General features: G+C 42.1%; 1 protein-coding gene across 2 annotated transcripts in view; it reads left to right on the forward strand.

The window, feature by feature from the left end:
- Positions 1–1,141: 1,141 nt before the first annotated feature.
- The window catches only part of DNAJC13 (DnaJ heat shock protein family (Hsp40) member C13), a 64,878-nt gene continuing 41,208 nt past the window's right edge, over positions 1,142–24,811 (forward strand). For both annotated transcript variants that reach the window (XR_004419453.2, XM_033072682.2), the window contains exons 1-16: positions 1,142–1,350; positions 9,166–9,246; positions 15,028–15,103; positions 15,591–15,740; positions 16,087–16,128; positions 17,631–17,831; positions 18,897–19,103; positions 19,189–19,284; positions 19,425–19,516; positions 20,326–20,492; positions 20,592–20,671; positions 20,751–20,920; positions 22,487–22,586; positions 22,837–22,944; positions 23,430–23,585; positions 24,322–24,378. Coding sequence is in view for 1 of the 2 variants with exons in the window: in XM_033072682.2 (XP_032928573.1) it covers positions 9,179–9,246; positions 15,028–15,103; positions 15,591–15,740; positions 16,087–16,128; positions 17,631–17,831; positions 18,897–19,103; positions 19,189–19,284; positions 19,425–19,516; positions 20,326–20,492; positions 20,592–20,671; positions 20,751–20,920; positions 22,487–22,586; positions 22,837–22,944; positions 23,430–23,585; positions 24,322–24,378 (1,770 nt within the window). In the remaining variant the exon portion in view is untranslated. The remainder of the gene's footprint in view (positions 1,351–9,165; positions 9,247–15,027; positions 15,104–15,590; positions 15,741–16,086; positions 16,129–17,630; positions 17,832–18,896; positions 19,104–19,188; positions 19,285–19,424; positions 19,517–20,325; positions 20,493–20,591; positions 20,672–20,750; positions 20,921–22,486; positions 22,587–22,836; positions 22,945–23,429; positions 23,586–24,321; positions 24,379–24,811) is intronic.

Consider the following 24,811-nt stretch of genomic DNA (forward strand, 5'->3'; position numbering starts at 1 on the left):
AACCAATAGCAATTTATCAGCTTCCCAAAAGTAATGTTATTTTCCCACCAGTGCTATTTTATCACAGTGCCCCAGATTCAGAGGACTAGATTTATCAGAATGACTGACTAGTATTTAAATATTTTAAGCAAAATATAAGACAAATAGTTTACCATAGAATCACAGAATATCCTGAGTTGGAAGGGAACCACAAGGATCACTGACTCCAACTCCCAGCCCTGCACAGGACACCCCAAGAGTCACACCATGTGCCTGAGAGCATTGTGCGAAAGTTTCTTGAACTCTGTCAGGTTTGGTGCTGAGCATTTCCCTGGGGAGCTGTTCCAGTGCCCAACCACCTCCGGGTGAGGAACCTTTTCCTGATATCCAACCTAAACCTCCCCTGACTCAGCTTCATGCTGTTTCTTAGAGTCCATATGATGATGAAACAGGTATTAAAAAAAATTAACACCTGTGGTTTCGATCTTTTCCCACCGAAATAGTTAGTTCCACTTAGTTTTTTCCTCATTTCTCTCTTCATTCACAGACTTTAATGACACTGTTTTAAGGGAAAGGCAATAGTATTCTAATGCAAGTAACACTAAAAAATATTCAAAATAGGAATATTAAGAAGCTCGTGTTACAATGCTGCCGTAATTTACAACACTTCTGGGAAACCTTACATCTGGTGCAGAATATGGGGAAGTTGACGGGCAGCTCGAGTCCCGTAACAAATCTGGAGGGTGGTTAGCCAACCACATAAATCAGTGATTCAGTCTCCGCAGCCTTAATGTGGCATTTTAACATCGCTTTTACAGTCACGTAAGTAATGTACACAATTAAACAGCGCGCTCTGGCTTTTTAACTGTTCAACGCGCCTTTCACGGCCTGTAGACGCTGGGGCGGGAGCCCACCGGTCACCGACAGTCCTCAGGCGACGCGCAAGGGGAGCGCGGCACGGACTTTGCCCCCCGGCGGCGCGGCGGGCGCGCACCGAGCCATGCCGGTTCCCGGCAGAAGAAGGCAGGGCAGGGCAGGGCAGGGCAGGGCAAAGGGGCGAGGGTGGGAATGAAGGAAGGAAGGAAGGACGGCGGCGGGAACGGGGAAGCAGCGCGGAGCCCGTCAGGTGACCGCGTCCCGTGACGGCCCCGGGCCGCACGGCGGCTGCGCCGAGGGGGCGGTCTCGCTGCCCGAGCTAAGATGGCGGCCTCCAGCACCAGGCTCTGAGGCAGCGGGAGCGGTGTAGCGGCTGCCACCCGCCTGGCCGGAGGGTGAGGGGGTGAGAGCTCCGCTCAGTGCCCCTTCGCCCTTATCGCCGGGAAGGCGCATTGCTGGTGGGGCAGGTCCGGGCAGCGCGGGCTCCCCGGCCAGGTAAATCCCAGAGGCGGGGGAGGTGAGGGGGCGGTGGCAAGCCCCTGCCTCTTTCCACGGTCCCGGGCGCTGCTCGGGGCCCGGGTGGGCGGGCGAGGTGCGCGCCCGGCCCGCGGGGCTGAGCGGGGTCGGGGCTGGGGCAGCGGCAGCGCTCGCTCTGCCTCCCCGGGGGCTGATCCTGTCGCCGGCACCGCCCCGCTCCTGCCCTAGCCGTGAGGGGCCTGGGGCTGTGAGCTGGCGTCCCTCGTCCCCAGCGTGGTACCTGTCACCAGCCGCTCGCAGCCCTTCGCTTCCTGTGTCCGAGCAGAGGAGAGGGCTGGGGTTGTTCTCCAGCCTCAGCCCGCCCGGTGCTTCGCTCGGCATGCCCCGCACCTGATGCGGCTTCTATAGCCTCCGGGCGGAATTCGTCCTCTTTCTTAGAAGAGAACTGACGTGTCCATTAATAAAAGACACGTTGTTTTCCTCCTCCTGCCCTCAGATCAAAATATACCGTCAGGAGATGCTTTGTGAAATAATTTATGATGGGTGGGAGACATGTGGTGGAGATAAGCTCTCAACAGAGATGAGATTTTGTTTCTTTTTTGAGTGCTAACAGTATGCCTGAACAGCATGAGCAGCACTAGATGCGTCTTCCAGAAAATCTACCCTTAATGCTCTTGTTTTTCCAAGAGCGTTTGAATTTCTTCCATGCATGCTTTTAGCTTGCTTTTTGTTTTCTGAAAGTCCAAACAAATAGTCATATTGGATGATTTTCTGTCTGTGGTGAGCTGCCAGCAGTCTTTGGGATAGATTTTCCTGTCGAGTGGTATGAAGCTTGTGCCTGTATAGCTGTGCCTCTACAGAGGGCTGAGTTCTGGGCCATGTTAAGTTTGGGAGGGAGAGGTCTTTTTTCTCCTTCCAGCTTGGTGCTCTCAAGCTGAGGGAGTGTTTGAGCATTCTGCTTGGGGGGAGGCATAGGCCTAGAAGTTTATTCAGAGACTTCCTGTGAATGCACTTCATCTCTGCTGTGTGACTGCTTTTGAAGTTAATGTAATCTGAAATGTGTTTTTCCTTTTTCTCCTGTGTTCTGTCACAAATAAGATCTGTGATGGTTGGAGTAGATGAAATTGAGTTGATAACTGCTTTGTTTCGTGTTACTTGGTGCTGGTTAGGGAATACTGCAAACACTCCTTGTTTTAGAATTTAAGTTCTCTGAAACGGGAGTCTTTTTTTTGTTGTTGACTCTTAAATTTGTCTGTGTAGGCTACTTGCATGTAGGGAGATCTGTTGAAAAGGAGGAGGCTGTCGAAGGGACTACTAGTGACTTGAGTTTCATTTTAGGATTGAGTGAGGAAGATGCTCTACAAATGGTCTGATGGATAAAATCAAAATAACATAGCTAGTATTACAGATGTGAAAATTATACTTTGGTCTAGCCTGCTTTAGTTCGTAGATATTCAGCTTGGTCTAATTCCTGCCTAGTATAGGCAGCCAGTTTTTAGACCACTTAACTAGAAGTTACTGGTGCCTTTCTATTATTACTGACAGTTTTTTTCACTTGCAGCAAATATCTGAGTGTTTGAAGTCAGAGTTGCATTTCTGTCCCTGTGTTCCAGGAACTTTAACCTTGTATTTTAGCTTTTTACTAGATTTATTTTGTATGTATTGCTTGCTCTACTGGGTGTCATGTGGCATTTTTCATAGTTTCCAAACACGTATTTGTCCTGAGGGACTGAATCACTTTGTATTTTCAGATTTTATGTGATATGCTGAGGCTTGGTCTTTAAAACCAGATCTGTTTTTCATACTGTGGAGATGACTTTGCTTTTGACTTGCTTGAAGCTCACTAAATGAAACTTACTGATTTAATAATTCTTCTGCTGGCATTCAACCATATCTTAGTGTTAACCTTCAACTGCTTAGCTTCCTGATGATTTGCTTCCAAAAAACTATTCTCACATTAAAAAAAAAATTGACATCTTTCTTGCTTCACTAATGAAACAGAACATTATTCTGAAGAAATATGACAGGATTGCTAAACTATGACTAAAAGGAACATTTTTCTTTTTCTTCTCCTTCTTTTCCTTAGTGAGTATATAGTTTTGTTCTGATACTCAACTGTCTAGCTGGTGAATCAGATTGGTTCACTGGTAAAGCAGGATGCTAATATAAACTAAAAAGAAGACCAGAATCTCCACACTCTTTCTTATCCTCAACACTGGTCCTCATTGAGGGAGTGGGTCACCTGGAGGATGAAGTCTAGTGTTGTCACCATGGTAGTGACAATTTATGGTAGTAGTAAGGCTGAAATTCTCAGCCTGTTTCTGTCCTGGGCCACTGAATGTGGGGTTGCTGCTATCACTAAGGCAGGTTGCATGTAGCTTCTTTTTAAGGAGCTGGTGGATTTTATCTCCTTCCCGTCTTACTAAAAGGCCTGGGAGTTCCTACACTACAGATGAAATCTGTTTCCGTAGCTAATTAGGCTGTAGTACTTTAGAAGAAGAGTACTGTTCAAGGAAGAGGAAGAATTAATGCTTGTTGGAAAGAATCTGTCCAAAGGCAAAACTCTGCCAGTTAGTGACCACAGCAATGAGAGAGGAGACTGAAACATAGACAGCTAAAACATTTCAATTCAGGAAAACTCACTTATTTAAATAATGACTTTAAAGTTACAGAGGTGGAGATTACTGGAAATCAGGCTCCAGAACTTTAAGGTAGCAGGCAAGTATGTAGAACCAAAGAGTAACAGAACCTTAGGGGGTTTTTTTAGTGCTTTGATCTCATTTCTTTCCAGTTGGTCCCTGGTTTTCTGCTCATAGTATGTCCTCTCTCTTTCAGAAAACTCACATTTGAGCTTGCTATGAGTGTCTGTCCCTTTGTAGCAAAGACTTTCCAGGAACTCATAATCAGCCATGCTGGAATAAGTCTTTTAAACAAAATAACAGTTTCGTATCTGCATTGCTCTTATTCTTTTGCCCAAGAAATCTCGGTTTCTTATCAGTGTTTCTTTTACTCCTCCCTTCAGTGGAACAGGATAATAATTCTGTGTGGGGCTCTGAATCCTACCTTGCTAATTCTTCATTTAAGAAAGATATCCAGGCTTTGTAATAATAGTAAGATAATATAACCAGGAAAAAACTCAATCTGAATTCTGCACTAAACTTTGAACCCATGTCCAAACTTCTGACTTTATTTAATAAATTGAAGGAAACTTATGTGTAATTACAGCTGTGCCTATTGCTTTGATGTCTGCAAGGTCACAGTTTTTCTTCTGACTCCACAAGTGCTGGTTTGAGGCTGACTTGTCTCAGTTTCCTGAAATAGATTGTTTTCCCAGATGGTGGTTTTTGTCTAAAGAATGTGAAATCCTGGAAAAGTGGAAAGTGCAAGTTGGATATAGCTTGTGTAATATACCTGCTTGTATAAAAGGTCCCTTTTGACTCAAACTGTTCTGTGATTCTGTGTTGCTTAAACTGAGGCAGGGGGAGTCCTGGAAGCAGTTCAGGGCCCTTAGTTTAAGGGGTTGCTATTTCTGGTACATGAGGCACACAAAAATGTGGTTTCAGCTCTTCTCCTAAAGCTGTTTCACTGCTATTTACAGTACTACAGGAACCAAATAGGAAAGTATTGTTGAACTTCAGTCCTGTGAGAAAGCTGATTAAAATATCCAGGGGATATTTTGGGGAATACTTTAGTTAGGCTCCCTAAAGAAGTTACAAATTGTAATTGTAATTACTTTGCCTGCAGAATCCTTGGATTATTTGACTACAGTCTGCATTCAGCATGTCCACTCTCAGCCAAGCAAATAATGTTTACAGACTGCTACTTTCAAAGTAGTTTTTGCCTCTGCTCCAGTGGAAATAGAACAACTGGGTGTTTCTGTAGTATCAAATCTTTGAAAACCATCAGTATGGGATATGCAATAGCTGTGCTGTGAAGTATTCAAAATAACCTATGAAGTTGTTGACTTCTCTACTCCTAGGTACCCCAGGACACTAAGATGATTGCTCAAGTTAGTGCCTTACTGCTCTGAATTCTCTTATGAGTGAGATAACACAAAAAAATGAGTGAAATTTGTTGAGTCAATCAACTTTTTAAAGGTCTGTTGAATGTGGGAAGAAGAGGTAAAGGTACCAAGAACATTGTCTTCTTTTAGGAAATTAATATATAACAAAACAGGCCTCTATAGCTTATACTGGCAATATGGCTAAACTTGATTAATGGCAAAACCTGGTGTGTTCTGCCAAATCAATGGTTATGTTGCCTTAGGTGCTAAAATTATAGTGTATCTCAGTGTAGATAGTACAAGAGTACTAGTAAAAGGGTGATGCCACACTGGTTCTGCTGGAATGAGTGAAGGAATAGAACTTCTTGATTTCTTCTAAAATATCTTTGTCTTTGGTGTGAATAATTTTTTCATCTTGTTATTACTGTGGAATCCAAGACAACTAGAAAATAATTGCTGGGCTTTACCACAGCAGCTCAGAACACTAGGCTATTGTTAGCCTTTTCTCTCTGTTAAACTGATGGAAAATGTGTACAAGAATTAATTGTTACTAGATTTGGGCATGTACTGCCCCTATGGTAGTCTCCTCAGTGAGAGGGATGGTTGCAATTGCTGTCCAGAAGCACAGTGAGTAAAGTATCATAGCTTAATGTTTTTAGTGCTTTTCATCTAAACAGAAAAGCAGTCTGGTGAATTTGTCACTTGCACTTCAAGTATAATTAATACTTCATGCATCTGTATACTGATTCTAGTTAGATGCTGGTGTTAAAATTGCTGAAAGCTTCTGGTAGCTCAGAAATCAATGTTTCCTAGTTCTGTATTATTAGGAGTGGGTATTTGCAACTTTGAGAACCTTGCTTTAAATACTCTAGAGCAAGTGGTTCAGGTCTGGGAGACCTAATAGAGCTGGGTAGAGGAGTCTGGTATTGGTGAAACTGGAATTACAGATAAATAGATCTTTTAATCCTGTACTTAGTGGAGCTAGTCTTGTTATAAGCCTCTTATTTTATTTTTACAAATACTTCTGTCAATGTCAAGAAAATGGCTTTGAAAGAGAGGCATGAAGATTGAGTATATGGCATGTTGTTCTGAAAGAAAACTTTAAAACAAAATTACCAGATACAAAGTATGCTACTGTACAGTAAGTTCTGTGTAGTTTGGATTGAGCACACTGTTCTGATTCTTATCCATGGTAATAATGATAATAGTTCTTAAACCAAGCAAAATGGAGAACTTCAGGAGTAATCATGGAATGCTTTGGGTTGGAATGGACCTTAAAGATCATCTAGTTCCAACCTCACTGCCATGGGCAGGAGCACTTTTCACTTGACCAAGTTACTCAAAGCTCCGTTCAACCTGGCCTTGAACACTTTCAGGGCTGGTGTAATGGGTGGTGAGAACTCTGGGCAGCCTGTTCCAAGTGTCTCACCATCCTCACAGTAAAGAATTTAATTCTAACATCTAACCTAACCCTCCCCTCTTTCAGTTTAAAGCTATCAGTCTGTCCTGTCGCTACACGGCCAAACGCCCTCTCTGGCTTTCTTGTCAGTCCCATTAGGTACTGGAAGGCTGCTCTAAGTTCTGCCTGGAGCTACCTTTTCTCTAGGCTGCACAACCCCAGGTCTCAGCCTGCCTCCATAGGAGAGGTGCTCCAGTTCCCTCCCTGGCCATCTTTGTGGCTTTCCTTTAGACTCACTCCATAGGATGTAGACCAGGTCATTCTTGTGCTGGGACCCCAGAGCTGGACACAGTACTGCAGGTGAGGTCTCACAACAGCGGAACAGAGCGGAAGAATCACCTCCCTTGGCCTGCTGGCCAATTTTCTATTCATGCAGCCTGGAATGTGGTTCTGGGCTGTGAGCGCACATTGCTGGATTGTGTCAAATTTCTCATCAACCAACATCCCCAAATCTTCCTCAGGACTGCTTTCATTCTTCACCAAGCTTGTGTTTGTGCTTGGGATGGCCCAGCCCAGGTGCAGGGTCTCGGGTGTGCCTTGTTGAACTTCGTGAGGTTGGCATGGACCCACCTCTCACACCTGTCAGAGTCACTTCAGATGTCATCCCTTCCCTCCTGCCTGTTGATTGCACCGCACTGCTTGGTGTCATCAACAAACTTGCGGAGTCCATGGTCCATATCCCTGACAGAAGTGTTAACACAGTGCCAGTCTCAATCCCTGAGGAATGCCATTGTCATTATCTCCACTTTAACACTGAGCCATTAACTGCAACTTCTTGAGTGCAACCCTCCAGACAATTCCCTATCCACTGAGTGGTCCAGCTGTCAAATGTGTTCCTTCAGTTTAGGGGCAAGGGTGTCAGGCAGGGGACAGTGTCAAATGCACAGGTCCAGGTAGATGATGTCAGCAGTGAGTAGCAATAATGGTGTTGATTGTCCTCTCCCTCATAAAACTTTGTTTCCAAAAACTGGCTTTAGAGAATTTAACTTGCCACAAGTGATTGGAGTGTTAACTCAGAAAATTTGACTCAAAACTGAGTAATTGAAACACATAAGTACTGCTCTTCTCTCTTCCCAGAGGCAGTACCTCAAGTTTGCTTTAGTAGGTAGTGATGATTGTGCTGGTTCTTCACCTGAGGGAAGGAATTCTAGAGTTCATTTTGAGCAGGTTATCCATTCTTCATGCTTATGGCTCTATAACTGCTACAACCTTTGCTCAGAAAGAAAATAACCTGAGATTGTAGAGGTTAGAAATTGGTGATGAGCTAATGTTACAGGTCATCCATCTCAAAAAAAGAAATTTTCATTTGCAAAGTCAAGAAGAGTTAACTGAATCTAAAAAGATGCGGGTTGTTATCTAACTTTCAATGGGGTACTGATTTGGATTGGGTTGCTTGAGAGTTGCTTCAGGCAAGCTATGTTCTTGCAGACCAGCATTAGTGTGGGATGTTTTGGGGATACCACGATGTTATTGGTGCGAACCTGAGAGTAGTAATAGGGAAGTCTGATTTAACACATTTGAAAATAAAGCTAATGCTGTAGCACTAAATAAAGAGTGATAACTTCACTCTGTACTGAATCAGGACATGTCTGCTTAAGTTCCTTGTATATGCAATAACAGCATAGTGAAGTAAAAGGGAGATTAATTTCCTGCCTACTCAACATACATATGTTTCAGGCATTGAAAATAGTAGTGTTTAGAAGCATTCCTTAGAACTTAGCAGCTGCTAAAGCAATGATCTACTCAAGCAATTGTCGGCAAGTTTCACTAAATTCCTCTGTGTGTGTTTAGGGAATAGATATTCCTGTGTCAAATAAGCATGTCAGGATGTTAGTGGTGAGATTGCTTAAACTTTTACAGCACGGGAATGGTACTTAGTCAGCTCTTTAATCACAATGCTTAGCTAGTAAGTAAGTTTCTCAACCCCAAGTTCTGTTTCAGACTGGAAAGCAAACTGTTCTGTGTATCCAGGTATCTCCTTACTGTTTATTTCAGAATTGCAGTAGGACTTTGGTTTAGCTGAAGTTACTGGTAGAGGCTACTCAAATAATTTTATATCTTATGATTTTTGGGGTTAAATAATTTTGGAGATGACATAAAATAGACTTGAATTTGAATGTGCAAAGGTGGAGTGAAAGTGGAGTGATATGGCAAATGTGGCATAACTTACTGGAACCTGATACTGTTAAGGAGTAGCTAGTGTTACAAATGCAATGAAGAAACTAATAATTCTTGTGCTACTTGGTCCATGTATTGTTTGATAAACATAAGTTTAAAAACCAAGTATTTTTGTCTTGCAGCATATTGATGATTAGTGAACTTTGATTTTAAATAATACTGAGTGCTGACAGGATGTCTCCTTTGTTTTCAGTTCTTGGCACAGAATGAATATAATTAGAGAAAACAGAGATCTGGCTTGTTTCTACACAACAAAACATTCATGGAGGGGAAAGTAAGTAATTTGAAGTTCATTAATTTTGCTTTTTTATTTTCAAAGTTTTGTGTGACGTTTTTCCTCTATTATTTGATTTAACTACATAGCTTTAACTTCATCCAACTGATGAATGAAAATTGAAATAAAGGCTCCTGCTGCTCAGCATCTGAATTAAATGCATCTTCACTAGAATTAGTTTGGATTTTAAACATTGTGGTTTAGCCTTCCTCTGTTTATGCTCTACACTGCCTCCACTGCAGGGTAACTCTGAAATGGCCTATCTGACCTCATCAGCTTCTGAGTCTCTTGAACTTACTATATAAACCACTAAATTTAAAGTGGAAATGTTTCTTCTCTGAACAGGTTTATGGAAGAGTAGTGCTTTATGTACTTTAACAGATGAGGATCACTAGTCCAGACATACACTTTAAAAGTTGAGTGTAACAGATTATCTGTTAAACTACTAACCTAGATAGTTTGAACAATTCTGCTAATAGAAATAAATCTGATCTTAATGAGGGTCTTGGATCTAAAAATGAATTTTTGGTGATGCTTCTATCTGCAAAGGCTTGGGAATGTCTAATAAAATTACCCACTAAGTTATCATAACTGGTATCTGTTACATTGTGTCTGAAGTCAGCTGTTATAGACCTTTATTTGGTATGCTTACCCACTGTTCACATGCATAGTATCTCTGTAGAATGGGGTTTTTCCTTGCTATCTGAACATCAACATAACAAAGAGAGTGGGTTTTCTGCACCTTGGGAACATGAGAACTGCTTGGTTCTGTTGGTTTTATGAAGAGATATGGTCCAAATCTGTTGTTTGACCAGTAAATTGAAACTGGTTGATTTTTTTTTGTCTGTGTGACGCATTCATCATGTATAAGACTGAGAATACTGAGAAGGAAAGGAGAATGGGCTTGCAAGGAGCAGCAGTCACGGATCTTTCACAGCTGTTCTTGGAAGAACCATGAGATTGCTTCAATGTCTAATCAAAGAGCTCCCTGCTTTTTTGTCATCAAAAATTAAAACTCTGTGTAGTTCAGAGTTCAGACTAGACTGAGCAGCTCTCTGAGTGCAAAATCTTTCCTCTACAAAGTCGGAGTTTTGATTGACTTAAATAAATTGTTTAATGTTTAGTTTTATTTCAGAATTGTATCTGGTACTTGTGTAAATTGAGTCTTACCTGAGTTATGATCCATGCATTTGGAATCTTGTGGGTGTGGATGAATAAACTACTTTCCTTAGTAACAATAAGATACTACATTGAATATTAGTAGAATATTAGAACAGTTTGTCCTTCCTAATCTTTCTGTTCCTTGACAGAAAATGTCTGGTCTCTTCCTCAGAATTTTCTGTGGTATATGTGCAAGTTTAGTGTGCATGTGATTTGAGCCAGTTGGTGAAAATCAAATATATAAACTTCAGATTTCTTCTTTAGCCCAACTCCTCCCATTAAAGAGCCTGAGACAAGCTCTTGAAGTTATGATCTTGAGCCTTGATGGTAACATTCTGGTACACTGACAGAAGTCTTATAGAACTAGTCTAAAGTCTAGAACAGATTTAGTTTTAAAATTCAGTGGTGTGTTAATTCTTTTATAGTGAGGGGGAAAGAACTACTTAATAAGTACAGTAATTTCATGATTATAAGCCGCACCACTTTGACTAAAATTTTGCTCCCAAACTGGAAGTGCAGCTTACATTCAGGAGTGACCAATATATGAACAAATTTTGGAAATTTCCCAACCCGGAAGTCTGAGCCAGCAGCAGCCCCGAGCCGAGGCGGAACCCACCCAGCCCCGGGTGGCGCGGCAGTAGTGGCACAGCGGCAGCACTGCCCAGCCCTGGGGGGCATGGCGGCGGCAGTGGCCAGGCATGCCCCTCTACCTCCTCGCGGTGGCAGTGGCTGGGCACGCCCCTCTCCCTCCTCCCAGCGGTGAGCAGGGCCAGGGCCGCTCCCTGGCAGCCGCCCCGAGCAGGGCCGAGCCAGTAAACCCTGTGATCATGCGATTCTGTTACTACAGTAATTTCACGAATACAAGCCGCAGCAATTTGACAAAAATTTTGGTGGAAACCCGGAAGTGCGGCTAATAGTCGGGTGCGGCTAATATGTTAATAATTTTCTGACATTTACAACCCCAGATGTGCCAGCCAGAGTACCGAGCCAAGCACCGGCCAGTAAAAGCCGGCATTTCGCAATTGTTACAGTGTTACCGTGTTGCCCTGGCTCCCTGCAGGCAGCACGGGGGGCGGGGAGAGAGGCGGGAGAGCTCTGTTCTTCCCTCCTCTGCTGCAGCCCGGGGGAGGAGGAGGGGGGAAGTGCACACCGCCATTGCCGCGGCCCGGGGAGGAGGGGGGGGGCCGCGCCGCCATTGCCGCGGCCCGGGGAGCCGACGGGGCGGGGGCGCCGCCATTGCCGCGGCTCCGGGAGCCGACAGGAGCCCTGCGCAGCCATTGCCACGGCCCGGGGAGGGTGGGGGAAGTGCGCGCCGCCATTGCTGCGTCTCGGGGAGCCGATGGGAGCCCCGCGCAGCCATTGCTGTGGCCCAGGGAGGCGGGTGGAAGCGCGCGCCGCCATTGCCGCGGCCCGGGGAGGAGGCGGGGTGCTTTGTCCGCGCCCGCCGCCGGCACCACGGGCGTGGGAAAGCTCCGTCCCCACCCGCTGCCGCTGCCGTAGGAGCGGGGGAAGCTCCGTCCCTGCCTGCCACCGCGGGGCAGCGCCGACCTGGGATGACCGAGCCCAGTGGCAGCGGGCCCCGTCAGCAGCCCCTAGTGGGCCGAGCCTGCACAGCCTTAGCTCAACCAGTAAACCCCGCCCTCCCGCGGTTCTGTTACTAATTGCACGCGGGTCCTCGCTGCGAACGACAGAGCGGCTTATATTCGGGTGCGGCTTATCTATGGACAAAAACCGAAATATTTGCCAACACCCAGAGATGTGGCTTATACTCAGTGCGGCTTGTATTCGTGAATTTACTGTAATTGGCAACTTTGTGAAAGTTGCACGTGGATCCTCGCTGCGAATGAAAGTGCGACTTACAATCTGCTGCGGCTTATATATGGAGGAAAAACGAAACTTTGCTGACACCCTGGAAGTGCGGGTTATAATCGGTGCGGCTTGTAATCATGAAATTACTGTAGTTGCCTCTTGTTTGTTCCAGCAGAAGCTTATTTGGCTTTTAGTAATTTTTAATTTGAATTCTTTAGTCCACTCAGTTAATAGTTATACGTTCTCTGTATAATCTATGTATAACATTAAAAAAACCACTATAACTTAATGTGTGGTACTAAATGAGCCTGAATAATTTTGACTACTCAGAGAATTTGTCACTTTTAATATGGGCTCTGTGTGTCTATTGAGTATTTACAGTAGTACAAATGATGATGTTGTAGTGTTAATCTGTAGGTCTGTAAAATTAATGAACTTTTTTTTTGTTGGTTGTGGTGGTATGAAATTTATCTGCCAGGTTCATTCTGATTAAAAGGATCTCTCCAGTGCTTTGAAGTAACTGGTGAACAGGTAATAACCTTTTTACGGGGAAGAGGACATTTGCTTCAACTCTTCTCAAAACAGCCTGGTATTAGACAGCTCTGCAGAGTAGTTTGAGACATAATTAATAGTAAACTCTTCAAGTTCTGGAGAAATGAATATGTTTCTTACATATTTATAGGTGAAGTTCTGAACAAAAGTAGGCCACGTGTAAGAGCTGACTTCTGAATGTCCTGTGTTCATGAAACAAGACTTGGGTCTTCTGAATTTACCTATGGGGAGGAAACAAGGGAGATGGCAACTCAGCAAGACTGCTATTCTATCTTGTATTCCTTGTCCCATCATATAATAAGAATGCTGGATAATAAATGCTTCCTGAATCTTTGAGCATAAGGGGAGAAAAGGAAGGGACTATGATGTTTGGAAGCTGATCTTCAGTTATGTGTAATGGTTGCAAATCCTTACTCTGCCACAGAGCACTGTGCTGCTCATAGTTGGCTAAGTAAACAAAACCTTGAGCAAGTAATAAAGAACCTTATTATATGTGACATGCTGTTCCAGAGAACTTAAATGAACCTTTTCTGTAAGTCTTATAAAAGACAGAATACCTTCCTAAATTGTGCAACAAGAAGAGAGGGAACAGCTGTTTTCCTTTTATGAGCTAAGAACTGGAGCATTCTTTGAGTGGCTGAATATAGTGGAATTATTAGCAGCTAGAGTAGCTTCAAACATTTTGCTTCATTACTTCATAACTTCCTTGACCTGCATCTTAAATAAGAAAATTTCAACTGTGTGGAAAAACAAGTAGGTTTTGCAAATATGTTAAACATCCTTAACGTGGCAGATCAGTTCAATACAGGTGTTCCTAAGCTTTGAAGAAAATAAGCACTTGTTTTAATTCCTAAGTAAACTCTGGGCCAGTAAAGGCATCAATTCACACTGGTTTATTTGAATAATAATGGAAAAATGGAAAACTATTAAGTTTGTGAGATTGTGTAACTGTCAGATATATGTTCTTGACTTCCTGTTACATGGGATATGTCAGAGCTGCTCTGAATATATTTGAAGCCCATGCAAAGTTTGACTTTAATTAAATGATGGCTGGTGCTGCACACCTGTCAAGTGATAGAGGAGAAAGGACTGCAACATAAGAAGGCAGAGAAGGATGAAAGAAGTGATCTGCTGGTTCTTGATGCAGTCTAAGATGGCACAGATTCAGATTAATTAAGCATCTGGTTGATAATATCTTTTCCAAGCAAACACACAGTTTACCCAGAACTGAAACTTAAATTCCTAGACTGAATCAGTTTTAATATGGACAACTAGCTAAAGTATTTTTATTTGGTTCAAGTTCAAGAAAGGCATCCATGTTCAGATGCTGTTGTTTTAGTCAGAGAATACTTACTAGTATTGGCTCTGGTTCAGGTTTGGCTTTACTTTTTGGGATGGATGGCTTCCAGATGGAAGCACCCTAGAACATGGTTTATGCAAGTAATAAGGTATTATTAATGAGCTACTGTTTCAAACTCTGCTTAGTTATGTTTCGAAACTTTCAGATTAAGGAATATGTAAAGAGTCTTTATTTGTTCAGGGTATATTTTGTAGATTATCTAGGAAGTGCAACCATGGTAAGGCTTTGATTTTGCACTTGATGCATCTAAATTCTGTAGCTTTAGCTCACTAATGCTTGTATCTGATACATCTGAAACCCAAGCAGCTACCTTGCTATTCTTTAAGCCCTGTGACAGTTAATGTATCTGTGATATCAATGTACAATGACTGTTGCTGTGGTGATCTGAGTCTTTCTAGTGTCTGGTTTCCCTCAAGATGGAGACAATTAGGCTTGGCCATAGTAGTACTTTGACAGTATTGTGAACAGTTGTATAAATTGGATTTCATGTTAAAACTGTTGGCTGAGACAGCTTCAGACAGATGCTTTAGACTGTGGCAAGAATGGTTGGTTGTTTTTTTTCCCTATCCATGTAGCCTTCTTAGAATTTATTCTGGTCTGGTAGTACCTTTCAGTGCAAGTTCCAAAGCCAGTCTTTGATCCTGACTTAGCCACTAACTTAGGAAAAGGTGTGCATAAGTAAATCTATTTAGTAGTATTTAACTTGTATGTCTCCTTTATGGACATAGAGAACACAAGAGCTTAACATATGATAAGGGTAAACTGCAAGCTAACAACAAAGAAAATTCCATATCCATTTCCTAACAAAACCTGTATATATCTTCTTAAGATCATTTTTGCAGTTCAGCACAGGTTTTCCTGTGATTTCTGGAGCAACTTAACACTCTTATGTATTCTAGATATAAGCGAGTCTTTTCAGTTGGAACCCATGCCATCACCACATATAACCCCAACACGCTGGAAGTTACAAATCAGGTAACTGTCTTTTTTTAAGTTGATTTTTGACTTACGTTCATTATCCAGAGCGTGAATAGCGGCATTCAGGCTTAAGAAACCATCTAGTCTTAAAAGATCTCAGAAAAGCCAGAAAGTATGGCAACTGTGTACAAAAGCACACATAACAGAAGGTCTGTGTTCTCTTCGCTAACTCTACAACTACCCACTTGGGTTTTGTACTTTTAGGTAATTTCTCTTTATTGGCCAGCAGGCAGTAGTTTGCCTTTGGCTGTGCTGTTCTGGAGGAACCAGGGTAAGTTTGATCACTGCTAAGCTGTGTCCCTGAAGGGAGTTGGGATACTTAGTTACTTTGCACAGTTTCAAGTAGGAAGCTCAAGCTCATGCTGTCCTAGTATGCTAGCTGTATCTTGTTACAGGGTTATTATAGGTTCTAAGGGGTTTTGAAGGGGAGATATGTAGCTTTAAAACTACTAACAGTACAACCTAATTACTTTCAATTGTCTAGTGGCCTTATGGTGACATCTGTAGTATTTCTCCTGTTGGAAAAGGCCAAGGAACAGAATTTAACCTCACTTTTCGCAAAGGGAGTGGAAAAAAATCTGAGACACTTAAGTTTTCCACAGAGCACAGAACAGAACTCCTTACAGAGGCACTGGTAAGATTTTTATTATTTTCTTCAAGCAAGCAGTAAGTTCTTGGTTAACATTGCCATCTGTGGTAGTTTATCGTGCTTTCTTTCCCTGCATAAAAAGTAGGGAAGCAAGTTTTTTGAGCAGTTATGTTAATGATCTTGATCTAGTGTCAGTTGGGGCAAGTATGCATGATTTGTAAAGAGTGAATAAAGCTACAAATACTGAATATGTTAAACTGCAGTGGAATGCTGAGCCTTCTGAGGAGACTTAATATGAGTCCCATAAAACAGAGTCAGCTTACATGTAGACTTTCTGGATAGATAGGTTGTCATATTTGCATTCATTCACTGTTAACTTTTTTAAAAACAGAGATTCAGGACAGACTTCTCAGAAGGAAAAATCACAGGACGGGTGAGTGTCTGGCTTATCTGCATCATGTATGTTTTAAGGAAATGATGTGTAAAGACTCAAACTTCTACTTTGCTCGTGTATTTTATGCTTGTGCTATATGTGCTACCAAAAATAGCTTTTGTGAATTTGGATCTGAAGTCTTTGAGGAGAGAAAATGGAGGTTGTTTATAAGCTGTGAGAACTTCTTTACCAGTAGAATATTTGAGCTCTCTTTGATTGGCCTGACCCTTACACTTGTACATGAAAATTCAGGGCTGTGCTGTGTGGAGTTCTTATCTGGAGAGGAGAAAAATGCTGATTCGTTAGTCAATGTTTGCTTTACTTTCCAATTGAATATTTTCTGCATAACATCCTGAACATTTGATGCTCTCTAGAAGGATTTTTATGGGTGATTACAGACAAGATCAGCATTTACTGAATTGAGGTAATACAGTAATAAACAATGCAGTCTACAGAGCTGGACTTTATATTTGTCTTTTTGTCGTAGAAGATAGCACTTCAAGTGCTTAAAGTTACTTTAAGTAATTTGAAATACTGCATAGAATAAATCTTGAGTCATGAGCATAGTAACACTGCTGGAATATGGGGATCCCCTTTGTTGTATCATGGTTTAGAACAGATCTCTTACATTTGCTGGTTTAAGTAAGTTAGTATTCATAATGGAATGTGACTGCTGGAAATGAAAAATTTTCACTACAGTAACAAACTTACCTTGATTTAATTAGCTGAATAAGAGCATTTGGTGTAAATGCTGTTTCCTCATCTGACCACAGTGTTCAGAAGTCTGTGAGTAGACCACCTTCTGCAATGAGAGAACTTACAGTAATTTCACGACTATAAGGCACACCCTTTTGACTAAGATTTTCCCTCGAACCCGGAAGTGCGCCTTATACGATGTACAAAGTTGCGACATTTGCCACCCCGGAAGTGTGAGCCGAGAGCCGTGGGGGGAGCCGGCAGTGCCACAGCAGCCGGGTGGAGGTGGACCGGGGGCCCGTGGCTGCTGGGTGAAGGCGGGCCAGGGGGCCCGCATTACCGCCCCTCCCGGGTCCAGGTGGGCCTGGGGGCCCATGGCTGCCAGGTGGAGGTGCGGCCTTGGCCAGCAACCACGCAGGGGGAGCTGGGAGCAGAGCCTCGCCGCAAAAAAAAAAGTGCGCCTTATAGTATGGTGCGCCTTATATGATCTACAAAGTTGCGAATTTTGCCGACTCCCAGGGGGTGCGCCTTATAGTCTGGTGCACCTTATGGTCGTGAAATTACTGTACTTCCTTTGAGAGTGGCTCTTTTGGGATTCTGTTCTTGCTTCAACATGCATTGTTTAAGCTGTGACCTCCTTATCAGTTGACAGCTACAGCTACTTTCCTTTGCTTCATAGTATACTTAATATAGATCAGAGCATTAAGGGAAGTTATATGTTTTTTTGAACTTACTAGCTAAGTAGTGAACTACTGCTGTGTAGTAAAGGAATGTGCATAGATGTCTAAAAGTAGCTCTCTTGTCAGAGATATAATTGCTATAAGCATCACTGGAGTGATACGAGGAAATCTGTGATTTTGGAAGTGACTCCTGGAGGAATTGACCAAATTGATCCTGCAACAAATAAGGTCCTGTGCTCTTATGACTACAGAAATATTGAAGGCTTTGTTGATATTACTGGCTATCAGGGAGGCTTCTGCATCCTATATGGAGGATTTAGTAGATTGGTGAGTATTAAATCAAAATACCTTGGTATGATTTCTAGGATGTTTGTAGCTGCATATTTAATAATGAAGTTTCAACATAGTTGGAGCGTATAAGTATGTGCATCTTTGGGACCCAGCTGTGGAACCTCAAGGCTTGTAGACAGATCCTAAAAGGAAGGAAAATTAGTTAAAACATTTGAGAGTTATGTATGGGTTTGGTTATGGTTTTTGGTGTGGGGGTGGTTTTATGTATGTGTATTGCATGTTTAAGAACTAGAAAGGATAAAATACCTAGTTTTTTTAAGGTAATGAATATGTAATGTGGATGTGTAATTTCCTGTCATTTCTCAAATTTACAGAAGTGACAGGTAGTGTGTTACTAATCTACATAACTAACGGAGGGATTCAGTTCAGAAATAGATTGATCAGTGATGCCATTGCCTCTTGAGACCTGTGATCTGATTACTTGGCAGCTTTGCTTGGGAAATACTGCAGTGTAATGTTCTAGAGTCATGACTGGGTTTCTCTGTACTGTACTTCAAGCAGCTGAAAATTATCTTTGTTATTAACCATTAATTAATTCCTAGGTATACCTACCTCAGTCTCTACTAACAAAATAGGACTAGATGAGGGTTTCCATGTCTTTTTTACTTCAACATGCTTTTTTCTGGCATAAAACTAACAATATATAATTGATCCTCTAGAGCTGTCCCAACCTTGAAGATCACCAGTGGTAGACCAAATTGCTTTCTCAGGGTACTCACTCCTGCCAGGCTGTCAGGATCTGTTGTCAAGGGTGGACAGGCAGGTCACGAAGACCATAACTTTAGTGGCACACTAATGTGTAGCAGGGTATCCTTTCGGAATAGCTGCTATAGAACTTTTTTTTTTTTTAAAGGTGAATGTAAAGTTAATAGTGGGTCTCTTGTGTAATTAATACCTGTCTATACCATGCACTTAGCAAAGGCTGGTCCAGCTGCTGTGGCCATTCCCTAATGTTAGGTATATAAATTTTCTTCAGCATGATTTTCTTCAGCTGTGCTGTATTTTTCACCTGTTAATTCTTTTTCTTGACAAAATTTGCAGCATCTGTTTGCCTCTGAGCAGAGGGAGGAAATTATCAAGAGTGCAATAGAGCATGCTGGCAACTTCATAGGCATATCTCTGCGGATAAGGAAAGAATCCCTAGAATTTGAGCAATATTTGAATCTTCGCTTTGGAAAGTACAGCAATGATGAATCTATAACGTCCTTAGCAGAGTTTGTTGTTCAAAAAATAACACCTAGGCACTTGGTAAGACTGTCAGATTGAACATACTTGGTTCCTATTAAGTACTAAGTATTCTCTTTATTAACATGCCTCTCTCTTGTTTTACAAGGAACCTGTGAAAAGAGTACTAGCTCTTACAGAAGCTTGCTTAGTTGAGAGGGATCCAGCTACCTACAACATTGCAACTTTGAAGCCTTTAGGCGAGGTAAGGGGCATTCTTCCTCAGTACCACTTCTTCAAACAATGACTCTTAAAGGGAGGAGTTAATAGTTTATGTAAGCCTTAATTTGTAGAGTAGCTAAATAACACTGCTTCCTTAATGTGATCCTTTTCCCTTATTTTTAGGTATTTGCAATAGTGTGTGATTGTGAAAACCCCCAGCTTTTCACCATTGAATTCATCAAAGGACAAATTCGGAAATACTCTTCAACAGAAAGGTAGCTGGAGCTTCTGTGCATTAGGTAGATGTAGATTCAAGTGGGAGTTGCTACTCTAGTACTGGTAGTTCCTCATCTTCTATAAACTCTGACCATTGGAGGGATTAACTTGAAAATTTGCTGTTCTAGCAGTCTGCCACTTACAGATCAGGATTTGTTACAGGAACTAAATCTCTCCCATTTACCTTCATCCCAACATTGAGCAAATCTCTCTGGAAGTTTTCTGATGAACACGAAAGGGTGTTGGACAGTTAGATACAGCCTGTTTCTCCTAAGCAATATAGTTCTGTGTATGCTGTACTTGGTTAAGTAGTTTATCTGAAACAAGGGAAGAAAACACAGTCTAAGTAGTATGGAAATGTGAAGGCTGTGAACCCTTTGAGCTCTCTGCTTGAGACAGTCTTAGTTGATTCTATTTAAAATAACCAACAGAGCAGTCCCTGAGTGCACTTGCAGTTGTAATACAGTCTAATCCTGCTAAGTAAGGTTTTGCAGAAAGCACAAGGATGAATTGGCTGACAACGTGTGTCACTCATTAACAGATAATCTAGAATTGATCCCATTAGTGAAAGGCTGCAGCTGGCTATACTGGATATAAGTCAGCTCTCTCCTTACAGTGAATAAAGGAACACTGAACGTTAATGATTTCTTCCAGAGGTGTAGCTGTTGGCTGTAGTGTTAGTAACAGAATCCAGTTATTGCTGCCTTTCAGTATGTGATTTTTTTCCCCCTCCCGTTTTTCTTCTAACTTGGTTCTTTGGCACCACTTCTGATATAAATTGTATTTGTGTGTCATTTTCCCAACCCAGAGATTCTCTCCTGGCTAGCTTGTTGGATGGAGTGAGAGCCTCTGGTAATAGAGATGTCTGTGTGAAAATGACCTCCACACACAAAGGCCAGCGTTGGGGATTACTCAGTATGCCTGTAGATGAAGAAGTAGAGAGCCTTCATCTGAAGTTTTTGGCTGCTCCTCCAAGTAAGCTAATGCTTCTTATATGGGTTTATAGTGCTCTTTAAAGCATCCAGATATTGAGTCAGGTAATGTACACTTAACTTTTGATATGTCTTTTTTCAGATGGTAACTTTGCAGATGCTGTGTTCAGGTTCAATGCTAACATTTCCTACAGTGGAGTCCTACATGCAGTTACACAAGATGTAAGAATAAAACCTTTACCCATTCTTTTAAGATGTTGCTGATGCATAAAGAAATTAATGATTGTTATTTTTTAACCAGGGTCTGTTCTCAGAAAACAAGGAGAAGCTCATTAATAATGCCATAACAGCATTGCTCTCCCAAGAGGGAGATATTGCAGCATCTAATGCAGAACTTGAAAGCCAATTCCAAGCAGTAAGACGACTAGTGGCTTCAAAAGCAGGCTTCCTTGCCTTTACTCAGCTTCCAAAGTAAGTGCAAAGTCTCTTCAAACTTGGAAGTACTAGATGAAAATAGCTCTCGAGCTTTTGTTAGTAACTTACGTCTAAAAATGAGAAATGGAATTAGAGCTCCCTTTTGAAAAGGACTGTAAGACTCTGTATACAATTGCTTTCTGTAGTATGAGGCTGCCACTAGGCTTTCATGCAAACTGAGACACCCAGGTAATCATTTGCAAGTAAAACTGATTCTTCCTGTGCTAAATACTCTGCCTTGAGGCAAATACGGCTTAATGATTTTCCTAGTGGAAAAAATTTTAATGTACCTTCATCTGTCCTTGAAGTAGGCCGTTCTTCATTTTCAAAGTACAGTACAAACCGCACCATTTTGACCAAAATTTTGGTGAAAACCCGGAAGGGCAGCTAGTACTCCGGGGCGGCTAATATATTAACAATATTCTAAAAGCTGCCAACACGGAAGTGAGAGCCCACGGCCGCCCCAAGCCAAGCTGGAACCCGGCCAGCCTCGGCAGAGGTGGGAAAACCGCGAGGCCAGCGGTGTGGGGGGTGGGTGGCAGAGCCCAGGCCAGCAGCGCGGGACAGGGGGGGCGGCAGAGCCCGAGCCAGGAGCGCAGGGGGAAGCCTGGCAGAACCGGCGCTAGCAGTGCAGGGGAGCCCAGCAGAACCGGGGCCAGCAGTGTGGGGGAGCCTGGCGGTGTGGGGGCCTGCAGTGCCGACCAGGGCGAGAAAACACGACGGCGGCGGTGCAGACGGGAGGCGGGGGCGAGCGAGCCTGGCAGCGACGGCAGCGGAAGCACTGCCCGAGCGGCCCCGCTGAGCCGTGGCACCGAACTGGGCCACTCAGCCCTGTCGGCAACCATGAGCGGATTGAGCCTACCTTGCCCCGCACTGAGCCAGTAAACCCCACTATGCCGCGATTCTGTTACTAATTGGCAAATTTGTGAAAGTTGCGCACGGATCGTCGCTACGAACAAAAGTGTGGCTAATATTCGGGTGCGGCTTTTTTATTGACAAAGACATCAACATTGTCGACGCACCAGAAGTGGCGGCTTATACTCTGTGCGGCTTGTATTCGTGAAATTAGTGTACTCTGATGTCATTGTTATCTTCAGTTCAACACAAGATTAAATGATGTTAGGAGGTTATACTTTCGTAGTAAGTATAGACTGCTTGGAGTTTATGTCTTAAATAACACAAGGAGGCAGAAAAACTGTTCTGGAAACAAAAAATTATTTGAAATATTTCTGACTAGGAAATATAGAGAAACTATAATATAGACAATGATGAGAAGAGGAAAAAAAGCACTTTGTCTGAGACCTTTATAAACTTCTGTTTCTCTGTAAATAGTGTCTTGTCATTACACAGATGCATCTTTATTTTAATGAATTCACTTGACATGCTGTTAATGGCGAAGTCAATATTTTCCTACCAAGAATTTCAAATTTATGAAAATGTCAGGTTACTGGCTTGCTAAATGCAATGGCAGCAGACCCCTCTTGTCTGCTGACTAGATTTGATCCTAATTTTACAATTTTAGTTTCTTCTCTGATCTTAGTGCTTTTGCTTCCCTTTCAAAAGATTTCGAGAACGATTAGGCGTGAAGGTTGTGAAGGCCCTCAAAAGGAACAATGATGGAGTAACCCATGCCTCTATTGACATGCTTTGTGCTCTTATGTGTGTAAGTATTAAATTTCAGATTCTTGCACTTTGGAATATGTGAACTTCAGGCTACTGAAAGATGTGGAAATGGGGACTGCCATTCAACTTGCAATGTGTTCGTACATGGAATAACTTGTTATACAGTGATTTCTTGCTGAACTTCAAGGAGAATATGCTTTTTGTGGGTAGAAAGAGTGGCTTTTGGATTACAGCTGTTAAGAACTGAGGGCTGAAATGTGGCTGCATAGTGAATACTTCTTTTTTTATAGCCCATGCATGATGACTATGACTTGAGGCAGGAGCAGCTGAACAAAGCTTCCCTTCTTTCTTCAAAGAAGTTTCTAGAAAATCTACTAGAGAAATTCAATTCCCATGTGGTAAGTCAAATTTTGGAAACAGATTTAAACTTCTTTAAAGTGCATTTCCTAATTGCAATGAAAATGTTTTTGTCATACTTAGATGTACTCTTTGGATGTATATGCACCTGCAGTTGAAAATACAGCTCTGTCTGGCTCTGAAGTTTGTTCTAGTTAGCTTGGATCTTGTCAGGTTAGGACATAGCTGTCAATACTGCAGAATTTAAATGTCCTGCAACAAACGTTTGTATGTTTAATATGAAAACTGGATGTTTCTTTTAAGTAAAAGAATAGCATAAACTCGGATTTGTGGGGTTAAATTAGATAAAAGTAGTTTGAGTCGTTGATATGCTTTAAAACCAACTCAGACTTATGGAGTATTCTAAACTCGTAGTGTTTGTTTGCAGACTATTTTCATGCTGTGACAGGGAAGAGCACCTTCAGCATGATGAATACTCTCAGACCACTCACTATATCTGAATTACATACCGTCTTCCTAATTTCAGGATCATGGGACAGGTGCCCTAGTAATTAGTTCACTTCTGGACTTCCTGACATTTGCCCTATGTGCTCCATATAGTGAGACTACTGAGGGGCAGCAGTTTGACATGTTGTTGGAGATGGTGGCATATAATGGAAGAACACTATTTAAGCTGTTTCAGGTAAGACTTACTTTTCACTGTTATTAGAGGCTTCAAGTAATCAGTGAACATGAAATTTTTCTTGTTTTCCTGAAGGACAGTTTTTTCTTCAGCTGGTTAATGTGCCTAAATCTTTTCTATCTTGGTGAATGTTTCAGTGGTCTGTTGCCTTGCCTTCAGATATCAGATTGAGGTGATTATTCTATGGTGATTATTATGCCAAATAATTGTAGAATAGACTGTCTAAGACCTGTTAACAGAAACACAGTAAAATACCACATTGTCTTTGAGACATTCGACAGAAACACAGATCTTCCTCTGGTTGGAAAAGTCATCTGCCTTTTTGTTTCTTTCTCATTAAAAGAGAGTTAAGAGTTAGAAAACAGAAGTAACATCTTCTTCAGTAGTAAACACGTAAGGATTGCAGCATTTTTTAGCTAAAATGTGAATCCCTTCTTACTGTAAAAATAGTATTTTCTTCTGCTTTTTGATTAGTGTCAGCTTGTGTCAGCCAGTTTCCTCAACATTATTCCAGTTTCTCTGATAGATACTGCTGTTCAGTACCAGGAATTCTCTCTGGAAGTTGCATGAGACATGCTTGTTCAAAGATACAGGGTAGGAACTCTTAAGGCTAGCTTTAACAAAATTGAATTGGAGGTAGAACAACCATGTACATTAGTTAAGGAAACTGAATCACAAATGATCTAATCTTCAGTTTTTGCGCTTGGATAATTTTTTTGTTAACATTCTATTCTAGCACCCTTCCATGGCAATTGTGAAAGGAGCAGGTTTGGTGATGAAGGCAATAATAGAGGTGAGATTTTATCAACGTTAGCTGGGATAGCATGCAAAATATATATTGTCTATTTTGGAAGTGCAATTGCTTACAAAGAGGAGTTTATTATATTAGCTTCTCAAAGAGGGGAGTGGGGAGGGAGAATTTGGAAGGTGAGGAACAGAACACCTGCTTAATTGTGAGTGGTTTAATATAGCAACTTGCTTTATCTTACACTTGGGGGTTTGGAAAGCATGTGAGTTGGAACATTAGGTAGTGCCTTGCATGTCTTCATACTGCAGTTAAGATTTGGCTGTAAATGTTGTATGTAGCCCAGCCACATACCTCAGAGCCACCAGACTTATGCATGTTAGAAGGTATCTCAAAGAGGAGAGGCCATATTTCCTGGGATGCATTGCCAGATGGAATGGGTCTGGGATTAGCTAGCAGTAGTGTCCCAGAGCAGACTAGT

This window comes from Catharus ustulatus, chromosome 1, assembly GCF_009819885.2.
Source record: "Catharus ustulatus isolate bCatUst1 chromosome 1, bCatUst1.pri.v2, whole genome shotgun sequence".
In the NCBI taxonomy this organism is placed as follows: Eukaryota; Metazoa; Chordata; class Aves; order Passeriformes; family Turdidae; genus Catharus; species Catharus ustulatus.